The sequence below is a fragment of the Lampetra fluviatilis genome, unplaced genomic scaffold (assembly GCF_964198595.1).
Source record: "Lampetra fluviatilis unplaced genomic scaffold, kcLamFluv1.1 SCAFFOLD_517, whole genome shotgun sequence".
NCBI classification, from domain to species: Eukaryota; Metazoa; Chordata; class Hyperoartia; order Petromyzontiformes; family Petromyzontidae; genus Lampetra; species Lampetra fluviatilis.
In genome coordinates, this window is record NW_027621151.1 from 15,001 (window position 1) to 37,757 (window position 22,757).

General features: G+C 56.7%; 1 protein-coding gene across 1 annotated transcript in view; it reads right to left on the bottom strand.

Moving 5' to 3' along the window:
* Positions 1-21,621, bottom strand: part of LOC144954859 (coiled-coil domain-containing protein 42 homolog) — a 33,583-nt gene extending 11,962 nt beyond the window's left edge. The window contains exons 1-3 of the mRNA XM_078885256.1: positions 21,362-21,621; positions 14,234-14,336; positions 4,008-4,112 (exon numbers count right to left, since the gene is read on the bottom strand). Coding sequence (XP_078741382.1) covers positions 4,008-4,112; positions 14,234-14,336; positions 21,362-21,417 — 264 coding nt within the window. The 5' untranslated portion in view covers positions 21,418-21,621. The remainder of the gene's footprint in view (positions 1-4,007; positions 4,113-14,233; positions 14,337-21,361) is intronic.
* Positions 21,622-22,757: the final 1,136 nt, after the last annotated feature.

Below are 22,757 nucleotides of genomic sequence, written 5' to 3' on the forward strand. Positions count from 1 at the left end.
GTGAGTGGCCGTGACAGTGGCTGTGTCAGTGGCTGTGTCAGCTTCAGTGTCATCTTCACAGTGGCCGTGTGAGTGGCCGTGTGAGTGGCCGTGTGAGTGGCTGTGTGAGTAGCCGTGTCAGTGGCTGTGTCAGTGGCTGTGTCAGCTTCAGTGTCATCTTCACAGTGGCCGTGTGAGTGGCCGTGTGAGTGGCCGTGTGAGTGGCTGTGTGAGTGGCCGTGTCAGTGGCTGTGTCAGTGGCTGTGTCAGCTTCAGTGTCATCTTCACAGTGGCCGTGTGAGTGGCCATGTGAGTGGCCGTGTGAGTGGCTGTGTGAGTGGCCGTGTCAGTGGCTGTGTCAGTGGCTGTGTCAGCTTCAGTGTCATCTTCACAGTGGCCGTGTGAGTGGCCGTGTGAGTGGCCGTGTGAGTGGCCGTGTGAGTGGCTGTGTGAGTGGCCGTGTCAGTGGCTGTGTCAGTGGCTGTGTCAGCTTCAGTGTCATCTTCACAGTGGCCGTGTGAGTGGCCGTGTGAGTGGCCGTGTGAGTGGCTGTGTGAGTAGCCGTGTCAGTGGCTGTGTCAGTGGCTGTGTCAGCTTCAGTGTCATCTTCACAGTGGCCGTGTGAGTGGCCGTGTGAGTGGCCGTGTGAGTGGCTGTGTGAGTGGCCGTGTCAGTGGCTGTGTCAGTGGCTGTGTCAGCTTCAGTGTCATCTTCACAGTGGCCGTGTCAGTGGCCGTGTCAGCTTCACAGTGGCTGTGTGAGTGGCCGTGTGAGTGGCTGTGTCAGTGGCTGTGTCAGTGGCCGTGTGAGTGGCCGTGTCAGTGGCTGTGTCAGTGGCTGTGTCAGTGGCCGTGTCAGTGGCTGTGTCAGTGGCCGTGTCAGTGGCCGTGTGAGTGGCCGTGTCAGTGGCTGTGTCAGTGGCTGTGTCAGTGGCTGTGTCAGTGGCCGTGTCAGTGGCCGTGTGAGTGGCCGTGTCAGTGGCTGTGTCAGTGGCTGTGTCAGTGGCTGTGTCAGTGGCTGTGTCAGTGGCTGTGTCAGCGGCTGTGTCAGTGGCTGTATCAGTGGCTGTGTCAGTGGCTGTGTGAGTGGCCGTGTCAGTGGCTGTGTCAGTGGCTGTGTCAGTGGCTGTGTCAGTGGCTGTGTGAGTGGCCGTGTCAGTGGCTGTGTCAGTGGCTGTGTCAGTGGCTGTGTCAGCTTCAGTGTCATCTTCACAGCGGCCGTGTGAGTGGCCGTGTGAGTGGCTGTGTGAGTGGCTGTGTCAGCTTCAGTGTCATCTTCACAGTGGCCGTGTGAGTGGCCGTGTGAGTGGCCGTGTGAGTGGCTGTGTCAGCTTCAGTGTCATCTTCACAGCGGCCGTGTGAGTGGCCGTGTGAGTGGCTGTGTGAGTGGCTGTGTCAGCTTCAGTGTCATCTTCACAGCGGCCGTGTGAGTGGCCGTGTGAGTGGCTGTGTCAGCTTCAGTGTCATCTTCACAGTGGCCGTGTGAGTGGCCGTGTGAGTGGCTGTGTCAGCTTCAGTGTCATCTTCACAGTGGCCGTGTGAGTGGCCGTGTGAGTGGCTGTGTCAGCTTCAGTGTCATCTTCACAGCGGCCGTGTGAGTGGCCGTGTGAGTGGCTGTGTCAGTGGCTGTGTCAGCTTCAGTGTCATCTTCACAGCGGCCGTGTGAGTGGCCGTGTGAGTGGCTGTGTGAGTGGCTGTGTCAGCTTCAGTGTCATCTTCACAGCGGCCGTGTGAGTGGCCGTGTGAGTGGCCGTGTGAGTGGCTGTGTCAGCTTCAGTGTCATCTTCACAGCGGCCGTGTGAGTGGCCGTGTGAGTGGCTGTGTGAGTGGCTGTGTCAGCTTCAGTGTCATCTTCACAGCGGCCGTGTGAGTGGCCGTGTGAGTGGCTGTGTCAGCTTCAGTGTCATCTTCACAGTGGCCGTGTGAGTGGCCGTGTGAGTGGCTGTGTCAGCTTCAGTGTCATCTTCACAGTGGCCGTGTGAGTGGCCGTGTGAGTGGCTGTGTCAGCTTCAGTGTCATCTTCACAGTGGCCGTGTGAGTGGCCGTGTGAGTGGCCGTGTGAGTGGCTGTGTCAATGGCCGTGTCAGTGGCCGTGTCAGTGGCTGTGTCAGCTTCAGTGTCATCTTCACAGCGGCCGTGTGAGTGGCCGTGTGAGTGGCTGTGTGAGTGGCTGTGTCAGCTTCAGTGTCATCTTCACAGTGGCCGTGTCAGTGGCTGTGTCAGTGGCTGTGTCAGCTTCAGTGTCATCTTCACAGCGGCCGTGTGAGTGGCCGTGTGAGTGGCCGTGTGAGTGGCCGTGTCAGTGGCTGTGTCAGTGGCTGTGTCAGTGGCTGTGTCAGCTTCAGTGTCATCTTCACAGCGGCCGTGTGAGTGGCCGTGTGAGTGGCTGTGTGAGTGGCTGTGTCAGCTTCAGTGTCATCTTCACAGTGGCCGTGTCAGTGGCTGTGTCAGTGGCTGTGTCAGCTTCAGTGTCATCTTCACAGCGGCCGTGTGAGTGGCTGTGTCAATGGCCGTGTGAGTGGCCGTGTGAGTGGCCGTGTGAGTGGCTGTGTCAGTGGCTGTGTCAGCTTCAGTGTCATCTTCAAAGTGGCCGTGTGAGTGGCTGTGTGAGTGGCTGTGTGAGTGGCCGTGTGAGTGGCCGTGTGAGTGGCCGTGTGAGTGGCTGTGTCAGTGGCTGTGTCAGCTTCAGTGTCATCTTCACAGTGGCCGTATGAGTGGCCGTGTGAGTGGCCGTGTGAGTGGCTGTGTCAATGGCCGTGTCAGTGGCCGTGTCAGTGGCTGTGTCAGCTTCAGTGTCATCTTCACAGCGGCCGTGTGAGTGGCCGTGTGAGTGGCTGTGTGAGTGGCTGTGTCAGCTTCAGTGTCATCTTCACAGTGGCCGTGTCAGTGGCTGTGTCAGTGGCTGTGTCAGCTTCAGTGTCATCTTCACAGCGGCCGTGTGAGTGGCCGTGTGAGTGGCCGTGTGAGTGGCCGTGTCAGTGGCTGTGTCAGTGGCTGTGTCAGTGGCTGTGTCAGCTTCAGTGTCATCTTCACAGCGGCCGTGTGAGTGGCCGTGTGAGTGGCTGTGTGAGTGGCTGTGTCAGCTTCAGTGTCATCTTCACAGTGGCCGTGTCAGTGGCTGTGTCAGTGGCTGTGTCAGCTTCAGTGTCATCTTCACAGCGGCCGTGTGAGTGGCTGTGTCAATGGCCGTGTGAGTGGCCGTGTGAGTGGCCGTGTGAGTGGCTGTGTCAGTGGCTGTGTCAGCTTCAGTGTCATCTTCAAAGTGGCCGTGTGAGTGGCTGTGTGAGTGGCTGTGTGAGTGGCCGTGTGAGTGGCCGTGTGAGTGGCCGTGTGAGTGGCCGTGTCAGTGGCTGTGTCAGCTTCAGTGTCATCTTCACAGCGGCCGTGTGAGTGGCCGTGTGAATGGCCGTGTGAGTGGCTGTGTCAATGGCCGTGTGAGTGGCCGTGTCAATGGCCGTGTCAGTGGCTGTGTCAGTGGCTGTGTCAGCTTCAGTGTCATCTTCACAGCGGCCGTGTGAGTGGCCGTGTCAATGGCCGTGTGAGTGGCCGTGTGAGTGGCTGTGTCAGCTTCAGTGTCATCTTCACAGTGGCTGTGTCAATGGCCGTGTCAGTGGCTGTGTCAGTGGCCGTGTGAGTGGCTGTGTCAGCTTCAGTGTCATCTTCACAGCGGCCGTGTGAGTGGCCGTGTGAGTGGCTGTGTGAGTGGCTGTGTCAGCTTCAGTGTCATCTTCACAGTGGCCGTGTCAGTGGCTGTGTCAGCTTCAGTGTCATCTTCAAAGTGGCCGTGTGAGTGGCTGTGTCAATGGCCGTGTGAGTGGCCGTGTGAGTGGCCGTGTGAGTGGCTGTGTCAGCTTCAGTGTCATCTTCACAGTGGCCGTGTCAGTGGCCGTGTCAGTGGCTGTGTCAGCTTCAGTGTCATCTTCACAGCGGACGTGTGAGTGGCCGTGTGAGTAGCTGTGTGAGTGGCTGTGTCAGCTTCAGTGTCATCTTCACAGCGGACGTGTGAGTGGCCGTGTGAGTGGCGTTAACCTTGAGGAAGCGGTCAAACTTGAGCAGTGAGTCCTTGAGTTGCGCCTCTTTGTGGGACAGCTCCTCCTGCCTCTGCTGCAAACTCTCCCTCTGCATGTGGAACTCCTGACACGGCAGGCAAAGGTCCCCCAGGTAGCCCACACGCGCACACACAGTGCTGTGAGGGGGCAAGTGCTCTTACGTCGATCACCAGGTAGCAAACACACGCACGCACACAGTGCTGTAAGTGCTATTATGAGTGAGTGAGCGAGTGAGCGGGTGAGTGACTGGGTGAGTGAGTGGGTGAGTGAGTGGGCGAGCGAGTGAGTGAGTGGGTGAGCGAGTGGGTGAGTGAGTGAGTGAGCGAGTGAGTGAGTGAGTGGGCGAGCGAGTGAGTGAGTGGGTGAGCGAGTGGGTGAGTGAGTGAGTGAGCGAGTGAGTGAGTGAGTGGGTGAGTGAGTGAGTGAGCGAGTGGGTGAGTGAGTGAGTGGGTGAGTGGGCGAGCGAGTGAGTGAGTGGGTGAGCGAGTGAGTGAGTGGGTAAGCGAGCGGGTGAGTGAGTGGGCGAGCGAGTGAGTGAGTGGGTGAGCGAGTGGGTGAGTGAGTGGGTGAGTGAGTGAGTGGGTGAGTGAGCGAGTGAGTGAGTGAGTGAGTGGGTGAGTGAGTGAGTGAGTGGGTGAGTGAGTGAGTGAGCGAGTGAGTGGGTGAGTGAGTGAGTGAGTGAGCGAGTGGGTGAGTGAGTGAGTGGGTGAGTGGGCGAGCGAGTGAGTGAGTGGGTGAGCGAGTGAGTGAGTGGGTGAGCGAGTGAGTGAGTGGGTGAGTGAGTGGGTGAGTGGGTGGGTGAGTGAGTGAGTGGGTGAGCGAGTGGGTGAGTGAGTGGGTGAGTGAGTGGGTGAGTGAGTGGGCGAGCGAGTGAGTGAGTGGGTGAGCGAGTGGGTGAGTGAGTGAGCGAGTGAGTGAGTGGGTGAGTGAGTGAGCGAGTGAGTGAGTGAGTGGGTGAGTGAGTGGGTGAGTGAGTGAGTGGGTGAGTGAGTGAGTGGGTGAGTGAGTGAGTGAGCGAGTGAGTGAGTGGGTGAGTGAGTGAGCGAGTGGGTGAGTGAGTGAGTGGGTGAGTGGGCGAGCGAGTGAGTGAGTGGGTGAGCGAGTGAGTGAGTGGGTGAGCGAGTGAGTGAGTGGGTGAGTGAGTGGGTGAGTGGGTGGGTGAGTGAGTGAGTGGGTGAGCGAGTGGGTGAGTGAGTGGGTGAGTGAGTGGGTGAGTGAGTGGGCGAGCGAGTGAGTGAGTGGGTGAGCGAGTGAGCGAGTGGGTGAGTGAGTGAGTGAGTGAGTGGGTGAGCGAGTGAGTGAGTGGGTGAGCGAGTGGGTGAGTGAGTGAGTGAGCGAGTGAGTGAGTGGGTGAGTGAGTGAGCGAGTGGGTGAGTGAGTGAGTGGGTGAGTGAGTGAGCGAGTGAGTGAGTGGGTAAGCGAGCGGGTGAGTGAGTGGGCGAGCGAGTGAGTGAGTGGGTGAGCGAGTGGGTGAGTGAGTGGGTGAGTGAGTGAGTGGGTGAGTGAGCGAGTGAGTGAGTGAGTGAGTGAGTGGGTGAGTGAGTGGGTGAGTGAGTGAGTGGGTGAGTGAGTGAGTGAGCGAGTGAGTGAGTGGGTGAGTGAGTGAGTGAGCGAGTGGGTGAGTGAGTGAGTGAGCGAGTGAGTGGGTGAGCGAGTGAGTGAGTGGGTGAGCGAGCGGGTGAGTGAGTGGGCGAGCGAGTGAGTGAGTGGGTGAGCGAGTGAGTGAGTGAGTGGGTGAGTGAGTGAGTGGGTGAGTGAGCGAGTGAGTGAGTGGGTGAGTGAGTGAGTGGGTGAGTGAGCGAGTGGGCGAGTCAGTGAGTGGGAGGGCAAGTGGGTGGGTGAGTGAGTGAGTGAGTAAGTGAGCGAGCGGGTGAGTGAGCGAGTGGGTGAGTGAGTGAGTGAGCGAGTGAGCGGGTGAGTGAGTGAGTGAGTGGGTGAGTGGATGAGTGAGTGGGTGAGTGGCTGAGTGAGTGAGTGAGCGAGTGGGTGAGTCAGTGAGTGAGCGAGTGTTTGAGTGAGTGTCTGAGTGGGTGAGTGAGTGGGTGAGTGAGTGAGTGAGCGAGCGAGTGAGTGAGTGGCTGAGAGAATGAGTGAGTGAGTGGCTGAGTGAGTGGCTGAGTGAGTGAGTGGGTGAGTGGCTGAGTGAGTGAGTGAGTGGCTGAGTGGCTGAGTGGGCGAGTGGCTGAGTGAGTGGCTGAGTGAGTGAGTGAGTGGCTGAGTGAGTGAGTGGCTGAGTGAGTGAGTGAGTGGGTGAGTGGGTGAGTGGCTGAGTGACTGAGTGAGTGGCTGAGTGAGTGAGTGGCTGAGTGAGTGAGTGGCTGAGCGAGTGGGTGAGTGGGCGAGTGGCTGAGTGAGTGGCTGAGTGAGTGGCTGAGTGGGTGAGCGAGTGGCTGAGCGAGTGGGTGAGTGGGTGAGTGGGTGAGTGGCTGAGTGACTGAGTGAGTGGCTGAGTGAGTGGCTGAGCGAGCGGGTGGGTGAGCGAGCGGGTGAGTGAGTGGCTGAGCGAGCGGGTGGGTGAGCGAGTGGGTGAGTGGGTGAGCGAGTGGGTGAGTGAGTGGGTGAGTGGGTGAGCGAGTAGCTGAGCGAGCGGGTGAGTGGGTGGCTGAGCAAGCGGGTGGCTGAGTGAGTGGGTGAGCGAGTGGGCGAGCGAGTGGGTGAGTGAGTGAGTGAGTGAGTGAGTGGGTGGGTGAGTGGGTGAGGCTGCTCGCCTCCTTGGTGGAGCTGAGTGCTCGCTTCACTGTGTGGGTGAGTCAGTGAGTGAGTGAGTGGTGAGTGGCTGAGTGGGTGAGCGAGTGGCTGAGTGGGTGAGCGAGCGGGTGAGTGACTGAGTAGCTGAGTGAGCGAGTGGGTGAGTGAGTGGCTGAGCGAGCGGGTGAGTGGCTGAGTGAGTGAGTGGCTGAGTGAGTGGGTGAGTGAGTGGGTGAGTGAGTGGGTGAGTGGCTGAGTGAGTGAGTGGCTGAGTGAGTGGGTGAGTGAGTGGCTGAGCGAGCGGGTGAGTGGCTGAATGAGTGAGTGGCTGAGTGAGTGGGTGAGTGAGTGGGTGAGTGAGTGGGTGAGTGGCTGAGTGGGTGAGCGAGTGGCTGAGTGGGTGAGCGAGCGGGTGAGTGACTGAGTAGCTGAGTGAGCGAGTGGGTGAGTGAGTGGCTGAGCGAGCGGGTGAGTGGCTGAGTGAGTGAGTGGCTGAGTGAGTGGGTGAGTGAGTGGGTGAGTGAGTGGGTGAGTGGCTGAGTGAGTGAGTGGCTGAGTGAGTGGGTGAGTGAGTGGCTGAGCGAGCGGGTGAGTGGCTGAGTGAGTGAGTGGCTGAGTGAGTGGGTGAGTGAGTGGGTGAGTGAGTGGGTGAGTGGCTGAGTGAGTGAGTGGCTGAGTGAGTGGGTGAGTGAGTGGCTGAGCGAGCGGGTGAGTGGCTGAATGAGTGAGTGGCTGAGTGAGTGGGTGAGTGAGTGGGTGAGTGAGTGGGTGAGTGGCTGAGTGAGTGAGTGGCTGAGTGAGTGGGTGAGTGAGTGGCTGAGCGAGCGGCTGAGTGGCTGAGTGAGTGAGTGGCTGAGTGAGTGGCTGAGCGAGCGGCTGAGTGAGTGAGTGGGTGACTGTGTGAGTGAGTGAGTGGGTGAGTGGGTGTGTGAGTGAGTGAGTGAGTGGGTGAGTGGGTGAGTGAGTGGCTGAGTGAGTGAGCGAGTGAGTGGGTGAGTGGGTGAGCGAGTGGGTGAGTGAGTGAGCGAGTGGGTGAGTGGGTGGGTGAGTGGGTGAGTGGGTGAGCGAGTGGGTGAGTGGGTGAGTGAGCGGCTGAGTGAGTGAGTGGGTGACTGTGTGAGTGAGTGAGTGGGTGAGTGGGTGAGTGAGTGGCTGAGTGAGTGAGCGAGTGGGTGAGTGGGTGGGTGAGTGGGTGAGTGGGTGAGCGAGTGGGTGAGTGAGTGAGTGGGTGACTGTGTGAGTGAGTGAGTGGGTGACTGTGTGAGTGAGTGAGTGAGTGGGTGGGTGAGTGGGTGAGTGAGTGGCTGAGTGAGTGAGCGAGTGAGTGGGTGAGTGAGTGAGTGGGTGAGGTTGCTCACCTCCTTAGTGGAGCTGAGTGCTCGCTCCACTTTGAGTGAGTGAGTGAGTGGGTGAGTGAGTGAGTGGGTGAGTGAGTGAGTGAGTGGCTGAGTGAGTGAGTGGGTGACTGAGTGAGCGAGTGAGTGGGTGAGTGAGTGAGCGAGTGGCTGAGTGAGCGAGTGAGTGGGTGAGTGAGTGAGTGAGTGAGTGGCTGAGTGAGTGAGTGGGTGACTGAGTGAGCGAGTGAGTGGGTGAGTGAGTGAGTGAGTGGCTGAGTGAGTGAGTGGGTGACTGAGTGAGCGAGTGAGTGGCTGAGTGAGTGAGCGAGTGGCTGAGTGAGCGAGTGAGTGGGTGAGTGAGTGAGTGGCTGAGTGAGTGAGTGGGTGACTGAGTGAGCGAGTGAGTGGGTGAGTGAGTGAGTGAGTGGCTGAGTGAGTGAGTGGGTGACTGAGTGAGCGAGTGAGTGGGTGAGTGAGTGAGCGAGTGGCTGAGTGAGCGAGTGAGTGGGTGAGTGAGTGAGTGAATGGCTGAGTGAGTGAGTGGGTGACTGAGTGAGCGAGTGAGTGGGTGAGTGAGTGAGTGAGTGGCTGAGTGAGCGAGTGAGTGGGTGAGTGAGTGAGTGAGTGGCTGAGTGAGTGAGTGGGTGACTGAGTGAGCGAGTGAGTGGGTGAGTGAGTGAGTGAGTGGCTGAGTGAGTGAGTGGGTGACTGAGTGAGCGAGTGAGTGGGTGAGTGAGTGAGCGAGTGGCTGAGTGAGCGAGTGAGTGGGTGAGTGAGTGAGTGGCTGAGTGAGTGAGTGGGTGACTGAGTGAGCGAGTGAGTGGGTGAGTGAGTGAGTGAGTGGCTGAGTGAGTGAGTGGGTGACTGAGTGAGCGAGTGAGTGGGTGAGTGAGTGAGCGAGTGGCTGAGTGAGCGAGTGAGTGGGTGAGTGAGTGAGTGAGTGGCTGAGTGAGTGAGTGGGTGACTGAGTGAGCGAGTGAGTGGGTGAGTGAGTGAGTGAGTGGCTGAGTGAGTGAGTGGGTGACTGAGTGAGCGAGTGAGTGGGTGAGTGAGTGAGCGAGTGGCTGAGTGAGCGAGTGAGTGGGTGAGTGAGTGAGTGAGTGGCTGAGTGAGTGAGTGGGTGACTGAGTGAGCGAGTGAGTGGGTGAGTGAGTGAGTGAGTGGCTGAGTGAGCGAGTGAGTGGGTGAGTGAGTGAGTGAGTGGCTGAGTGAGTGAGTGGGTGACTGAGTGAGTGGCTGAGCGAGCGGGTGGGTGAGCGAGCGGGTGAGTGAGTGGCTGAGCGAGCGGGTGGGTGAGCGAGTGGCTGAGCGAGTGGGTGAGTGGGTGAGTGGGTGAGTGGCTGAGTGACTGAGTGAGTGGCTGAGTGAGTGGCTGAGCGAGCGGGTGGGTGAGCGAGCGGGTGAGTGAGTGGCTGAGCGAGCGGGTGGGTGAGCGAGTGGGTGAGTGGGTGAGCGAGTGGGTGAGTGAGTGAGTGGGTGACTGAGTGAGCGAGTGAGTGGGTGAGTGAGTGAGCGAGTGGCTGAGTGAGCGAGTGAGTGGGTGAGTGAGTGAGTGAGTGGCTGAGTGAGTGAGTGGGTGACTGAGTGAGCGAGTGAGTGGGTGAGTGAGTGAGTGAGTGAGTGGCTGAGTGAGTGAGTGGGTGACTGAGTGAGCGAGTGAGTGGCTGAGTGAGTGAGCGAGTGGCTGAGTGAGCGAGTGAGTGGGTGAGTGAGTGAGTGGCTGAGTGAGTGAGTGGGTGACTGAGTGAGCGAGTGAGTGGGTGAGTGAGTGAGTGAGTGGCTGAGTGAGTGAGTGGGTGACTGAGTGAGCGAGTGAGTGGGTGAGTGAGTGAGCGAGTGGCTGAGTGAGCGAGTGAGTGGGTGAGTGAGTGAGTGAATGGCTGAGTGAGTGAGTGGGTGACTGAGTGAGCGAGTGAGTGGGTGAGTGAGTGAGTGAGTGGCTGAGTGAGCGAGTGAGTGGGTGAGTGAGTGAGTGAGTGGCTGAGTGAGTGAGTGGGTGACTGAGTGAGCGAGTGAGTGGGTGAGTGAGTGAGTGAGTGGCTGAGTGAGTGAGTGGGTGACTGAGTGAGCGAGTGAGTGGGTGAGTGAGTGAGCGAGTGGCTGAGTGAGCGAGTGAGTGGGTGAGTGAGTGAGTGAGTGGCTGAGTGAGTGAGTGGGTGACTGAGTGAGCGAGTGAGTGGGTGAGTGAGTGAGTGAGTGGCTGAGTGAGTGAGTGGGTGACTGAGTGAGCGAGTGAGTGGGTGAGTGAGTGAGCGAGTGGCTGAGTGAGCGAGTGAGTGGGTGAGTGAGTGAGTGAGTGGCTGAGTGAGTGGGTGACTGAGTGAGCGAGTGAGTGGGTGAGTGAGTGAGTGAGTGGCTGAGTGAGTGAGTGGGTGACTGAGTGAGCGAGTGAGTGGGTGAGTGAGTGAGCGAGTGGCTGAGTGAGCGAGTGAGTGGGTGAGTGAGTGAGTGAGTGGCTGAGTGAGTGAGTGGGTGACTGAGTGAGCGAGTGAGTGGGTGAGTGAGTGAGTGAGTGGCTGAGTGAGCGAGTGAGTGGGTGAGTGAGTGAGTGAGTGGCTGAGTGAGTGAGTGGGTGACTGAGTGAGTGGCTGAGCGAGCGGGTGGGTGAGCGAGCGGGTGAGTGAGTGGCTGAGCGAGCGGGTGGGTGAGCGAGTGGCTGAGCGAGTGGGTGAGTGGGTGAGTGGGTGAGTGGCTGAGTGACTGAGTGAGTGGCTGAGTGAGTGGCTGAGCGAGCGGGTGGGTGAGCGAGCGGGTGAGTGAGTGGCTGAGCGAGCGGGTGGGTGAGCGAGTGGGTGAGTGGGTGAGCGAGTGGGTGAGTGAGTGGGTGAGTGGGTGAGCGAGTAGCTGAGCGAGCGGGTGAGTGGGTGGCTGAGCAAGCGGGTGGCTGAGTGAGTGGGTGAGCGAGTGGGCGAGCGAGTGGGTGAGTGAGTGAGTGAGTGGGTGGGTGAGTGGGTGAGGCTGCTCGCCTCCTTGGTGGAGCTGAGTGCTCGCTTCACTGTGTGGGTGAGTCAGTGAGTGAGTGAGTGGTGAGTGGCTGAGTGGGTGAGCGAGTGGCTGAGTGGGTGAGCGAGCGGGTGAGTGACTGAGTAGCTGAGTGAGCGAGTGGGTGAGTGAGTGGCTGAGCGAGCGGGTGAGTGGCTGAGTGAGTGAGTGGCTGAGTGAGTGGGTGAGTGAGTGGGTGAGTGAGTGGGTGAGTGGCTGAGTGAGTGAGTGGCTGAGTGAGTGGGTGAGTGAGTGGCTGAGCGAGCGGGTGAGTGGCTGAATGAGTGAGTGGCTGAGTGAGTGGGTGAGTGAGTGGGTGAGTGAGTGGGTGAGTGGCTGAGTGGGTGAGCGAGTGGCTGAGTGGGTGAGCGAGCGGGTGAGTGACTGAGTAGCTGAGTGAGCGAGTGGGTGAGTGAGTGGCTGAGCGAGCGGGTGAGTGGCTGAGTGAGTGAGTGGCTGAGTGAGTGGGTGAGTGAGTGGGTGAGTGAGTGGGTGAGTGGCTGAGTGAGTGAGTGGCTGAGTGAGTGGGTGAGTGAGTGGCTGAGCGAGCGGGTGAGTGGCTGAGTGAGTGAGTGGCTGAGTGAGTGGGTGAGTGAGTGGGTGAGTGAGTGGGTGAGTGGCTGAGTGAGTGAGTGGCTGAGTGAGTGGGTGAGTGAGTGGCTGAGCGAGCGGGTGAGTGGCTGAATGAGTGAGTGGCTGAGTGAGTGGGTGAGTGAGTGGGTGAGTGAGTGGGTGAGTGGCTGAGTGAGTGAGTGGCTGAGTGAGTGGGTGAGTGAGTGGCTGAGCGAGCGGCTGAGTGGCTGAGTGAGTGAGTGGCTGAGTGAGTGGCTGAGCGAGCGGCTGAGTGAGTGAGTGGGTGACTGTGTGAGTGAGTGAGTGGGTGAGTGGGTGTGTGAGTGAGTGAGTGAGTGAGTGGGTGAGTGGGTGAGTGAGTGGCTGAGTGAGTGAGCGAGTGAGTGGGTGAGTGGGTGAGCGAGTGGGTGAGTGAGTGAGCGAGTGGGTGAGTGGGTGGGTGAGTGGGTGAGTGGGTGAGCGAGTGGGTGAGTGGGTGAGTGAGCGGCTGAGTGAGTGAGTGGGTGACTGTGTGAGTGAGTGAGTGGGTGAGTGGGTGAGTGAGTGGCTGAGTGAGTGAGCGAGTGGGTGAGTGGGTGGGTGAGTGGGTGAGTGGGTGAGCGAGTGGGTGAGTGAGTGAGTGGGTGACTGTGTGAGTGAGTGAGTGGGTGACTGTGTGAGTGAGTGAGTGAGTGGGTGGGTGAGTGGGTGAGTGAGTGGCTGAGTGAGTGAGCGAGTGAGTGGGTGAGTGAGTGAGTGGGTGAGGTTGCTCACCTCCTTAGTGGAGCTGAGTGCTCGCTCCACTTTGAGTGAGTGAGTGAGTGGGTGAGTGAGTGAGTGGCTGAGTGAGTGAGTGGGTGACTGAGTGAGCGAGTGAGTGGGTGAGTGAGTGAGCGAGTGGCTGAGTGAGCGAGTGAGTGGGTGAGTGAGTGAGTGAGTGGCTGAGTGAGTGAGTGGGTGACTGAGTGAGCGAGTGAGTGGGTGAGTGAGTGAGTGGCTGAGTGAGTGAGTGGGTGACTGAGTGAGCGAGTGAGTGGGTGAGTGAGTGAGCGAGTGGCTGAGTGAGCGAGTGAGTGGGTGAGTGAGTGAGTGGCTGAGTGAGTGAGTGGGTGACTGAGTGAGCGAGTGAGTGGGTGAGTGAGTGAGTGAGTGGCTGAGTGAGTGAGTGGGTGACTGAGTGAGCGAGTGAGTGGGTGAGTGAGTGAGCGAGTGGCTGAGTGAGCGAGTGAGTGGGTGAGTGAGTGAGTGAATGGCTGAGTGAGTGAGTGGGTGACTGAGTGAGCGAGTGAGTGGGTGAGTGAGTGAGTGAGTGGCTGAGTGAGCGAGTGAGTGGGTGAGTGAGTGAGTGAGTGGCTGAGTGAGTGAGTGGGTGACTGAGTGAGCGAGTGAGTGGGTGAGTGAGTGAGTGAGTGGCTGAGTGAGTGAGTGGGTGACTGAGTGAGCGAGTGAGTGGGTGAGTGAGTGAGCGAGTGGCTGAGTGAGCGAGTGAGTGGGTGAGTGAGTGAGTGAGTGGCTGAGTGAGTGAGTGGGTGACTGAGTGAGCGAGTGAGTGGGTGAGTGAGTGAGTGAGTGGCTGAGTGAGTGAGTGGGTGACTGAGTGAGCGAGTGAGTGGGTGAGTGAGTGAGCGAGTGGCTGAGTGAGCGAGTGAGTGGGTGAGTGAGTGAGTGAGTGGCTGAGTGAGTGAGTGGGTGACTGAGTGAGCGAGTGAGTGGGTGAGTGAGTGAGTGAGTGGCTGAGTGAGTGAGTGGGTGACTGAGTGAGCGAGTGAGTGGGTGAGTGAGTGAGCGAGTGGCTGAGTGAGCGAGTGAGTGGGTGAGTGAGTGAGTGAGTGGCTGAGTGAGTGAGTGGGTGACTGAGTGAGCGAGTGAGTGGGTGAGTGAGTGAGTGAGTGGCTGAGTGAGCGAGTGAGTGGGTGAGTGAGTGAGTGAGTGGCTGAGTGAGTGAGTGGGTGACTGAGTGAGCGAGTGAGTGGGTGAGTGAGTGAGTGAGTGGCTGAGTGAGTGAGTGGGTGACTGAGTGAGCGAGTGAGTGGGTGAGTGAGTGAGCGAGTGGCTGAGTGAGCGAGTGAGTGGGTGAGTGAGTGAGTGGCTGAGTGAGTGAGTGGGTGACTGAGTGAGCGAGTGAGTGGGTGAGTGAGTGAGTGAGTGGCTGAGTGAGTGAGTGGGTGACTGAGTGAGCGAGTGAGTGGGTGAGTGAGTGAGCGAGTGGCTGAGTGAGTGGGTGAGTGAGTGAGTGAGTGGCTGAGTGAGTGAGTGGGTGACTGAGTGAGCGAGTGAGTGGGTGAGTGAGTGAGTGAGTGAGTGGCTGAGTGAGTGAGTGGGTGACTGAGTGAGCGAGTGAGTGGGTGAGTGAGTGAGCGAGTGGCTGAGTGAGCGAGTGAGTGGGTGAGTGGGTGAGCGAGTGGCTGAGCGAGCGGCTGAGTGAGTGAGTGGGTGACTGTGTGAGCGAGTGAGTGGGTGAGTGGGTGAGTGAGTGGCTGAGTGAGTGAGCGAGTGGGTGGGTGAGTGGGTGAGTGAATGGCTGAGTGAGTGAGCGAGTGGGTGGGTGAGTGGGTGAGTGGGTGAGCGAGTGGGTGAGTGAGTGAGTGGGTGACTGTGTGAGCGAATGAGTGGGTGAGTGGGTGAGCGAGTGGGTGAGGTTGTTCACCTCCTTGGTGGAGCTTAGTGCACGCTCCACGGCGCTCTGCTCGTGTCTGAGCTGCAGGAGCCGCGTGGCTCCACTAACGTGGGGGCCTCGCTCGGGCATGCGGCTACACAGACACACACACAGAGACACACAGAGACACCCATAGAGAGACACATAGAGACACAGAGACACAGAGAGACACACAGAGAGACACAGAGAGACAGAGACACACACAGAGACACCCACAGAGACACACAGAGACACCCATAGAGAGACAGAGACACAGAGAGACACACAGAGAGACACATAGAGAGACACATAGAGAGACAGAGACACACACAGAGACACCCACAGAGAGACACACACAGAGACACAGAGACACACAGAGACACCCACAGAGACACACAGAGACACCCATAGAGAAACAGAGACACAGAGAGACACACAGAGAGACACATAGAGAGACAGAGACACACACAGAGACACCCACAGAGAGACACACACAGAGACACAGAGACACCCACAGAGACACCCACAGAGACACACAGAGACACCCATAGAGAGACAGAGACACAGAGAGACACACAGAGAGACACATAGAGAGACAGAGACACACACAGAGACACCCACAGAGAGACACATAGAGAGACAGAGACACACACAGAGACACACATAGAGACACACACAGAGACACCCACAGAGAGAGACACACAGAGACAAACATAGAGACACACACAGAGACACCCACAGAGAGACACACACAGAGACACAGAGACACCCACAGAGACACACAGAGACACCCATAGAGAGACAGAGACACAGAGAGACACACAGAGAGACACATAGAGAGACAGAGACACACACACAGAGACACACATAGAGACACACACAGAGACACCCACAGAGAGACACACACAGAGACACAGAGACACCTACAGAGAGACACAGAGACACACACAGAGACACACAGAGACACCCACAGAGACACACACAGAGACACCCATAGAGACACAGAGACACACACTGAGACACACACAGACACCCATAGAGACACAGAGACACACACTGAGACACACACAGAGAGACACATAGAGAGACAGAGACACACACTGAGACACACAGAGACTCAGAGACACACACAGAGACACAGAGACACACACTGAGACACACACAGAGAGACACACAGAGAGACACACACAGAGAGACACACACAGAGAGACACACACAGAGAGACACACACAGAGACACACAGAGACACACACAGAGAGACACCCACAGAGAGACACACACAGAGACACACAGAGACACACACAGAGAGACACCCACAGAGAGACACACAGAAACACAGAGACACATAGAGACACAGAGACACCCACAGAGAGACACATAGAGAGACAGAGACACACACTGAGACATAGAGACACCCACAGAGACACACAGAGAGACACAGAGACACCCATAGAGACACATAGACACAGAGACACCCATAGAGACCCTCACCCAGACATACACACAGAGACACAGAGACACCCATAGAGACACATAGACACAGAGACACCCATAGAGACACACACAGAGACACAGAGACACACACAGAGATACAGAGACACCCATAGAGACACATAGACACAGAGACACCCATAGAGACCCTCACCTAGACATACACACATAGACACAGAGACACCCATAGAGACACAGAGACACAGAGACACCCATAGAGACACACACAGAGACACAGAGACACACACAGAGACACAGAGACACCCATAGAGACACATAGACACAGAGACACCCATAGAGACCCTCACCTAGACATACACACATAGACACAGAGACACCCATAGAGACACAGAGACACAGAGACACACACAGAGACACAGAGACACAGAGACACCCATAGAGACCCTCACCCAGACATACACACAGAGACACAGAGACACCCATAGAGACACACACAGAGACACAGAGACACACACAGAGACACAGAGACACCCATAGAGACACATAGACACAGAGACACCCATAGAGACACATAGACACAGAGACACCCATAGAGACCCTCACCCAGACATACACACATAGACACAGAGACACCCATAGAGACACACACAGAGACACCCATAGAGACACACACAGAGACACAGAGACACCCATAGAGACACATAGACACAGAGACACCCATAGAGACACACACAGAGACACCCATAGAGACACACACAGAGACACAGAGACACCCATAGAGACACATAGACACAGAGACACACACAGAGACACAGAGACACCCATAGAGACACACACAGAGACACAGAGACACAGAGACACCCATGGAGACACATAGACACAGAGACACCCATAGAGACCCTCACCCAGACATACACACAGAGACACAGAGACACCCATAGAGACACACACAGAGACACAGAGACACCCATAGAGACCCTTACCCAGACATACACACAGAGACACAGAGACACCCAGAGACACACACAGAGACACAGAGACACACACAGAGACACAGAGACACCCATAGAGACACATAGACACAGAGACACCCATAGAGACCCTCACCCAGACATACACACAGAGACACAGAGACACCCATAGAGACACACACAGAGACACAGAGACACACACAGAGACACAGAGACACCCATAGAGACACACACAGAGACACAGAGACACAGAGACACCCATAGAGACACACACAGAGACACAGAGAGACACACAGAAACACCCACACAGAAACACACACAGAGACAAACAGAGACACACAGAGACACATAGAGACACAAAGACACCCAGAGAGAGACACATAGAGAGACAGAGACACACACTGAGACATAGAGACACCCACAGAGACACACAGAGAGACACAGAGACACCCATAGAGACACCCACAGAGGCACAGAGACACCCATAGAGACACATAGACACAGAGACACCCATAGAGACCCTCACCCAGACATACACACATAGACACAGAGACACCCATAGAGACACATAGACACAGAGACACCCATAGAGACCCTCACCCAGACATACACACATAGACACACACAGAGACACACACAGAGACACACACATAGACACCCATAGAGACCCTCACCCAGACATACACACAGAGACACAGAGACACCCATAGAGACACACACAGAGACACCCATAGAGACACACACAGAGACACAGAGACACCCAGACACACACACAGAGACACCCATAGAGACCCTCACCTAGACATACACACAGAGACACAGAGACACCCATAGAGACACACACAGAGACACAGAGACACACACAGAGACACAGAGACACCCATAGAGACACATAGACACAGAGACACCCATAGAGACCCTCACCTAGACATACACACATAGACACAGAGACACCCATAGAGACACACACAGAGACACAGAGATACCCATAGAGACCCTCACCTAGACATACACACAGAGACACAGAGACACCCATAGAGACACACACAGAGACACAGAGACACACAAAGAGACACAGAGACACCCATAGAGACACATAGACACAGAAACACCCATAGAGACCCTCACCTAGACATACACACAGAGACACAGAGACACAGAGACACACAAAGAGACACAGAGACACCCATAGAGACACATAGACACAGAGACACCCATAGAGACCCTCACCTAGACATACACACAGAGACACAGAGACACCCATAGAGACACACACAGAGACACAGAGACACACACAGAGACACAGAGACACCCATAGAGACACATAGACACAGAGACACCCATAGAGACCCTCACCTAGACATACACACAGAGACACAGAGACACCCATAGAGACACACACAGAGACACAGAGACACACACAGAGACACAGAGACACCCATAGAGACACATAGACACAGAGACACCCATAGAGACACACACAGAGACACAGAGAGACACACAGAAACACCCACACAGACACAGAGAGACACACAGAAACACCCACACAGAGACACACAGACACAGAGACACACAGAGAGACTCAGAGAGACTCAGAGACACACATAGAGACACACACAGAGACACAGAGACACACACAGAGACACACACAGAGACACACACAGAGACACACACAGAGACTCAGAGAGACACTCACACAGACACACACAGAGACACACACAGAGACACACACAGAGACGCAGAGACACACACAGAGACACATATAGAGACACACAAAGACACACACAGAGAGACACACAGAGACTCAGAGACACACACAGAGACACAGAGAGACTCAGAGACACACAGAGACACCCACAGAGACACAGAGACACCCAGAGACTCAGAGAGACACAGAGACACACAAAGCCACACAGACACACACACAGAGACACTCACACAGAGACCCAGAGACGCAGAGACACCCACAGAGGCACAGAGACACGCAGAGACACCCACAGAGACCCAGAGACACCCACAGAGACTCAGAGACACCCACAGAGACACACAGAGACACCCACAGAGACCCTCACCCAGAGACACACAGAGACCCAGATACACCCACAGAGACACTCACCCAGACATACACACAGAGACCCAGAGACACCCACAGAGACGCAGAGACACCCACAGAGACCCAGAGACACCCACAGAGACCCTCACGTAGACATACACACAGAGACTCACACAGAAACACCCACACAGAGACACATAGACACACAGAGACACCCACACATAGACACCGACACAAAGACACCAACACAAAGACACACAGAGAGACACACACAGAGACACCGACACAGAGACACCGACACAGAGACACCGACACAGAGACACTCACACAGACACTCACACACAGACACCCACACAGACACTCACACACAGACACTCACACAGAGACACTCACACAGACACCCACACAGACACACACACAGACACTCACACAAAGACACACACACAGACGCACAAACTCACACACACAGACACCCACACAGACACTCACACACACACAGACACCCACAAAGACACTCACTCACACACAGACACTCACACAGACACTCACACACCCACAGACACTCACACACCCACAGACACACTCACACACAGACACTCACACAGACACTCACACACCCACAGACACACTCACACACAGACACTCACACACCCACAGACACACTCACACACAGACACTCACACAGACACTCACACACCCACAGACACACTCACACACAGACACTCACACACCCACAGACACACTCACACACAGACACTCACACAGACACTCACACACCCACAGACACACTCACACACAGACACTCACACAGACACTCACACACCCACAGACACACTCACACACAGACACACTCACACACAGACACTCACACACACACAGACACTCACACAGACACTCACACACCCACAGACACTCACACAGACACTCACACACCCACAGACACACTCACACACAGACACTCACACAGACACTCACACACCCACAGACACACTCACACACAGACACACTCACACACCCACAGACACACTCACACACAGACACTCACACACACACAGACACTCACACAGACACTCACACACCCACAGACACACTCACACACAGACACTCACACACCCACAGACACACTCACACACAAACACTCACACACCCACAGACACACTCACACACAGACACTCACACAGACACTCACACACTCACACACAGCCACTCACACAGACACTCACACACCCACAGACACACTCACACACAGACACACTCACACACAGACACTCACACAGACACTCACACACCCACAGACACACTCACACACAGACACTCACACACCCACAGACACACTCACACACCCACAGACACACTCACACACAGACACTCACACAGACACTCACACACTCACACACAGCCACTCACACAGACACTCACACACCCACAGACACACTCACACACCCACAGACACACTCACACACAGACACTCACACACCCACAGACACACTCACACACAGACACACTCACACACAGACACTCACACAGACACTCACACACCCACAGACACACTCACACACAGACACTCACACACCCACAGACACACTCACACACAGACACTCATACACCCACAGACACACTCACACACAGACACTCACACAGACACTCACACACCCACAGACACACTCACACACCCACAGACACTCACACACAGACACACACACAGACACACACAGATACGTTCACGAAGAACACAACAGTTCTGCGTCGTCACTGCACAGATTTAAGTGGCCGCTCTGTAAAAGAGATTATTATTTTTTTTTATCACGTTCATAACAAAGCACCCATTGGCAACACCCCCTCATTAAAAATGTGTAAATCCGTACAATAGTAATGATGATAAGGATAACACATTGACGAGCGATGCTACAGAGAAGTTATTTCCCTCATCGTTATTCGCAGTAGGCAAGTACATTGTACTTAATGTTAAGTTTTTATCTTATAAGCGCGTTAAGCTCCCTCCCAACACCGCCTCTGCTAACGACCGAGGGGGGGAGAGGGGGGGGGTGAAGCCTGGGGCCTACTAGGCCTTAGAGCCTAGGCCTGGCGCCTAGGCCTGACGCCTAGGCCGGGAGCCTACTAGGCCTTAGTGCATAGGCCTGGAGCCTAGGCCTGGAGCCTACTAGGCATTCGAGCCTAGGCCTGTGGCCTACTAGGCCTTAGAGCCTAGGCCTGGAGCCTACTAGGCCTCAGAGCCTAGGCCTGTGGCCTACTAGGCCTCAGAGCCTAGGCCTGTGGCCTACTAGGTCTTAGAGCCTAGGCCTGGTGCATAGGCCTTAGAGCCTAGGCCTGGGACCGAGGCTCGGGGCCTACTAGGCCTTAGAGCCTAGGCCTGCAGCCTACTAGGCCTTAGAGCCTAGGCCTGGCGCCTATGATCGAGGCCTGGAGCCTACTAGGCCTTAGAGCCTAGGCTCTGGGGCCTACTAGGCATTAGTGCCTAGGCCTGCAGCCTACTAGGCCTTAGAGCCTAGGCCGAGGCCTGGGATCGTGGCCTAGAGCCGATGCCTTGGGGGGGGGGGGGGGATCGAGGCTTGGGGCCTAGGGCCGAGGCCTTGACGGGCCTAGTCCGAGGCCTGAGGCCTAGGGCCTGAGGCCCGAGCCGGCGGCACGCAATCGCACGCTTACATCGACAGCTTCTCCGCGAACGCCGTCCGAAAGTAGTCGTCGAGGTTCAGCGACATCTTGTCAACGACAAGAAACAAACGAACAAACAACTAAAATATGTTAATTCGCGAATTTTATTCTCGGTCTCAAATTTTTTGCCGGCTCCCGACAAAAAGCTCCAAAAAGCCTAATGGCGCACGGCCGTTGTTTGGCGGTCGCTAGGCAACGGCAGGCGCCGTCGTTGCTGGGCGACGCCGTTGCTTGGCAACGCCAGGCGAGGCCGTTGCTCCCGAGTGACGGCTTCTGAGGCCGTTGCCCCTGGCGACGCCAAGTGTGTCCGTTGCTCCTGGCGACGGCTGCCGAGGCCGTTGCCCCTGGCGACAGATTTCGAGACCGTTGCCCCCCTGGCGACGCCAGGTGTGCCCGTTGCCCCTGGCGACGGCTTCCGAGGCCGTTGCCCCTGGCGACGGATTTCGTCGCCAGCACTTGCCCCTACAGCCTGCTAGAGGCTACACGGAGGAGCTTTGTCTGTGTGTAGGTGCTGCTACTACTCGCTACTAACAGCACTTGCCCCTACAGCCTGCTAGAGGCTACACGGGGGAGCTTTGTCTGTGTGTGTAAGTGCTGCTACTACTCGCTACTGACAGCACTTGCCCCTACAGCCTGTTAGAGGCTACACGGGGGAGCTTTGTCTGTGTAAGTGCTGCTACTACTCGCTACTGACAGCACTTGCCCCTACAGCCTGCTAGAGGCTACACGGGGGAGCTTTGTCTGTGTAAGTGCTGCTACTACTCGCTACTGACAGCACTTGCCCCTACAGCCTGTTAGAGGCTACACGGGGGACCTTTGTCTGTGTCTGTGTGTAGGTGCTGCTACTACTCGCTACTGACAGCACTTGCCCCTACAGCCTGTTAGAGGCTACACGGGGGACCTTTGTCTGTGTGTAGGTGCTGCTACTCGCTACTGAAAGCACTTGCCCCTACAGCCTGCTAGAGGCTACACGGGGGAGCTTTGTCTTTGTAGGGGGAGTGGTGGGGCAGTGGTTTGCGCCAGTGACAGCGATCATCTGAACCGGTGTCCCGGGCCTCCCCTAGGTCGACTCAGACTCAAAGGAGTACCTGGTGTAGCTGGCCACCCACCCACCCCCTCGTGTGCCACAGTGCCGGGCCTCATAGCTTTATGTGTGTGTGGGTCTCTGTGTGAGTGTGTGGGTGTCTGTGTGAGTGTGTGGGTCTCTGTGTGAGTCTGTGTGAGTGTGTGGGTGTCTGTGTGAGTCTGTGGGTCTCTGTGTGGTGAGTCTGTGGGTCTCTGTGTGAGTGTGTGGGTCTCTGTGTGAGTCTGTGTGAGTGTGTGGGTGTCTGTGTGAGTCTGTGGGTCTCTGTGTGGTGAGTCTGTGGGTCTCTGTGTGAGTGTGTGG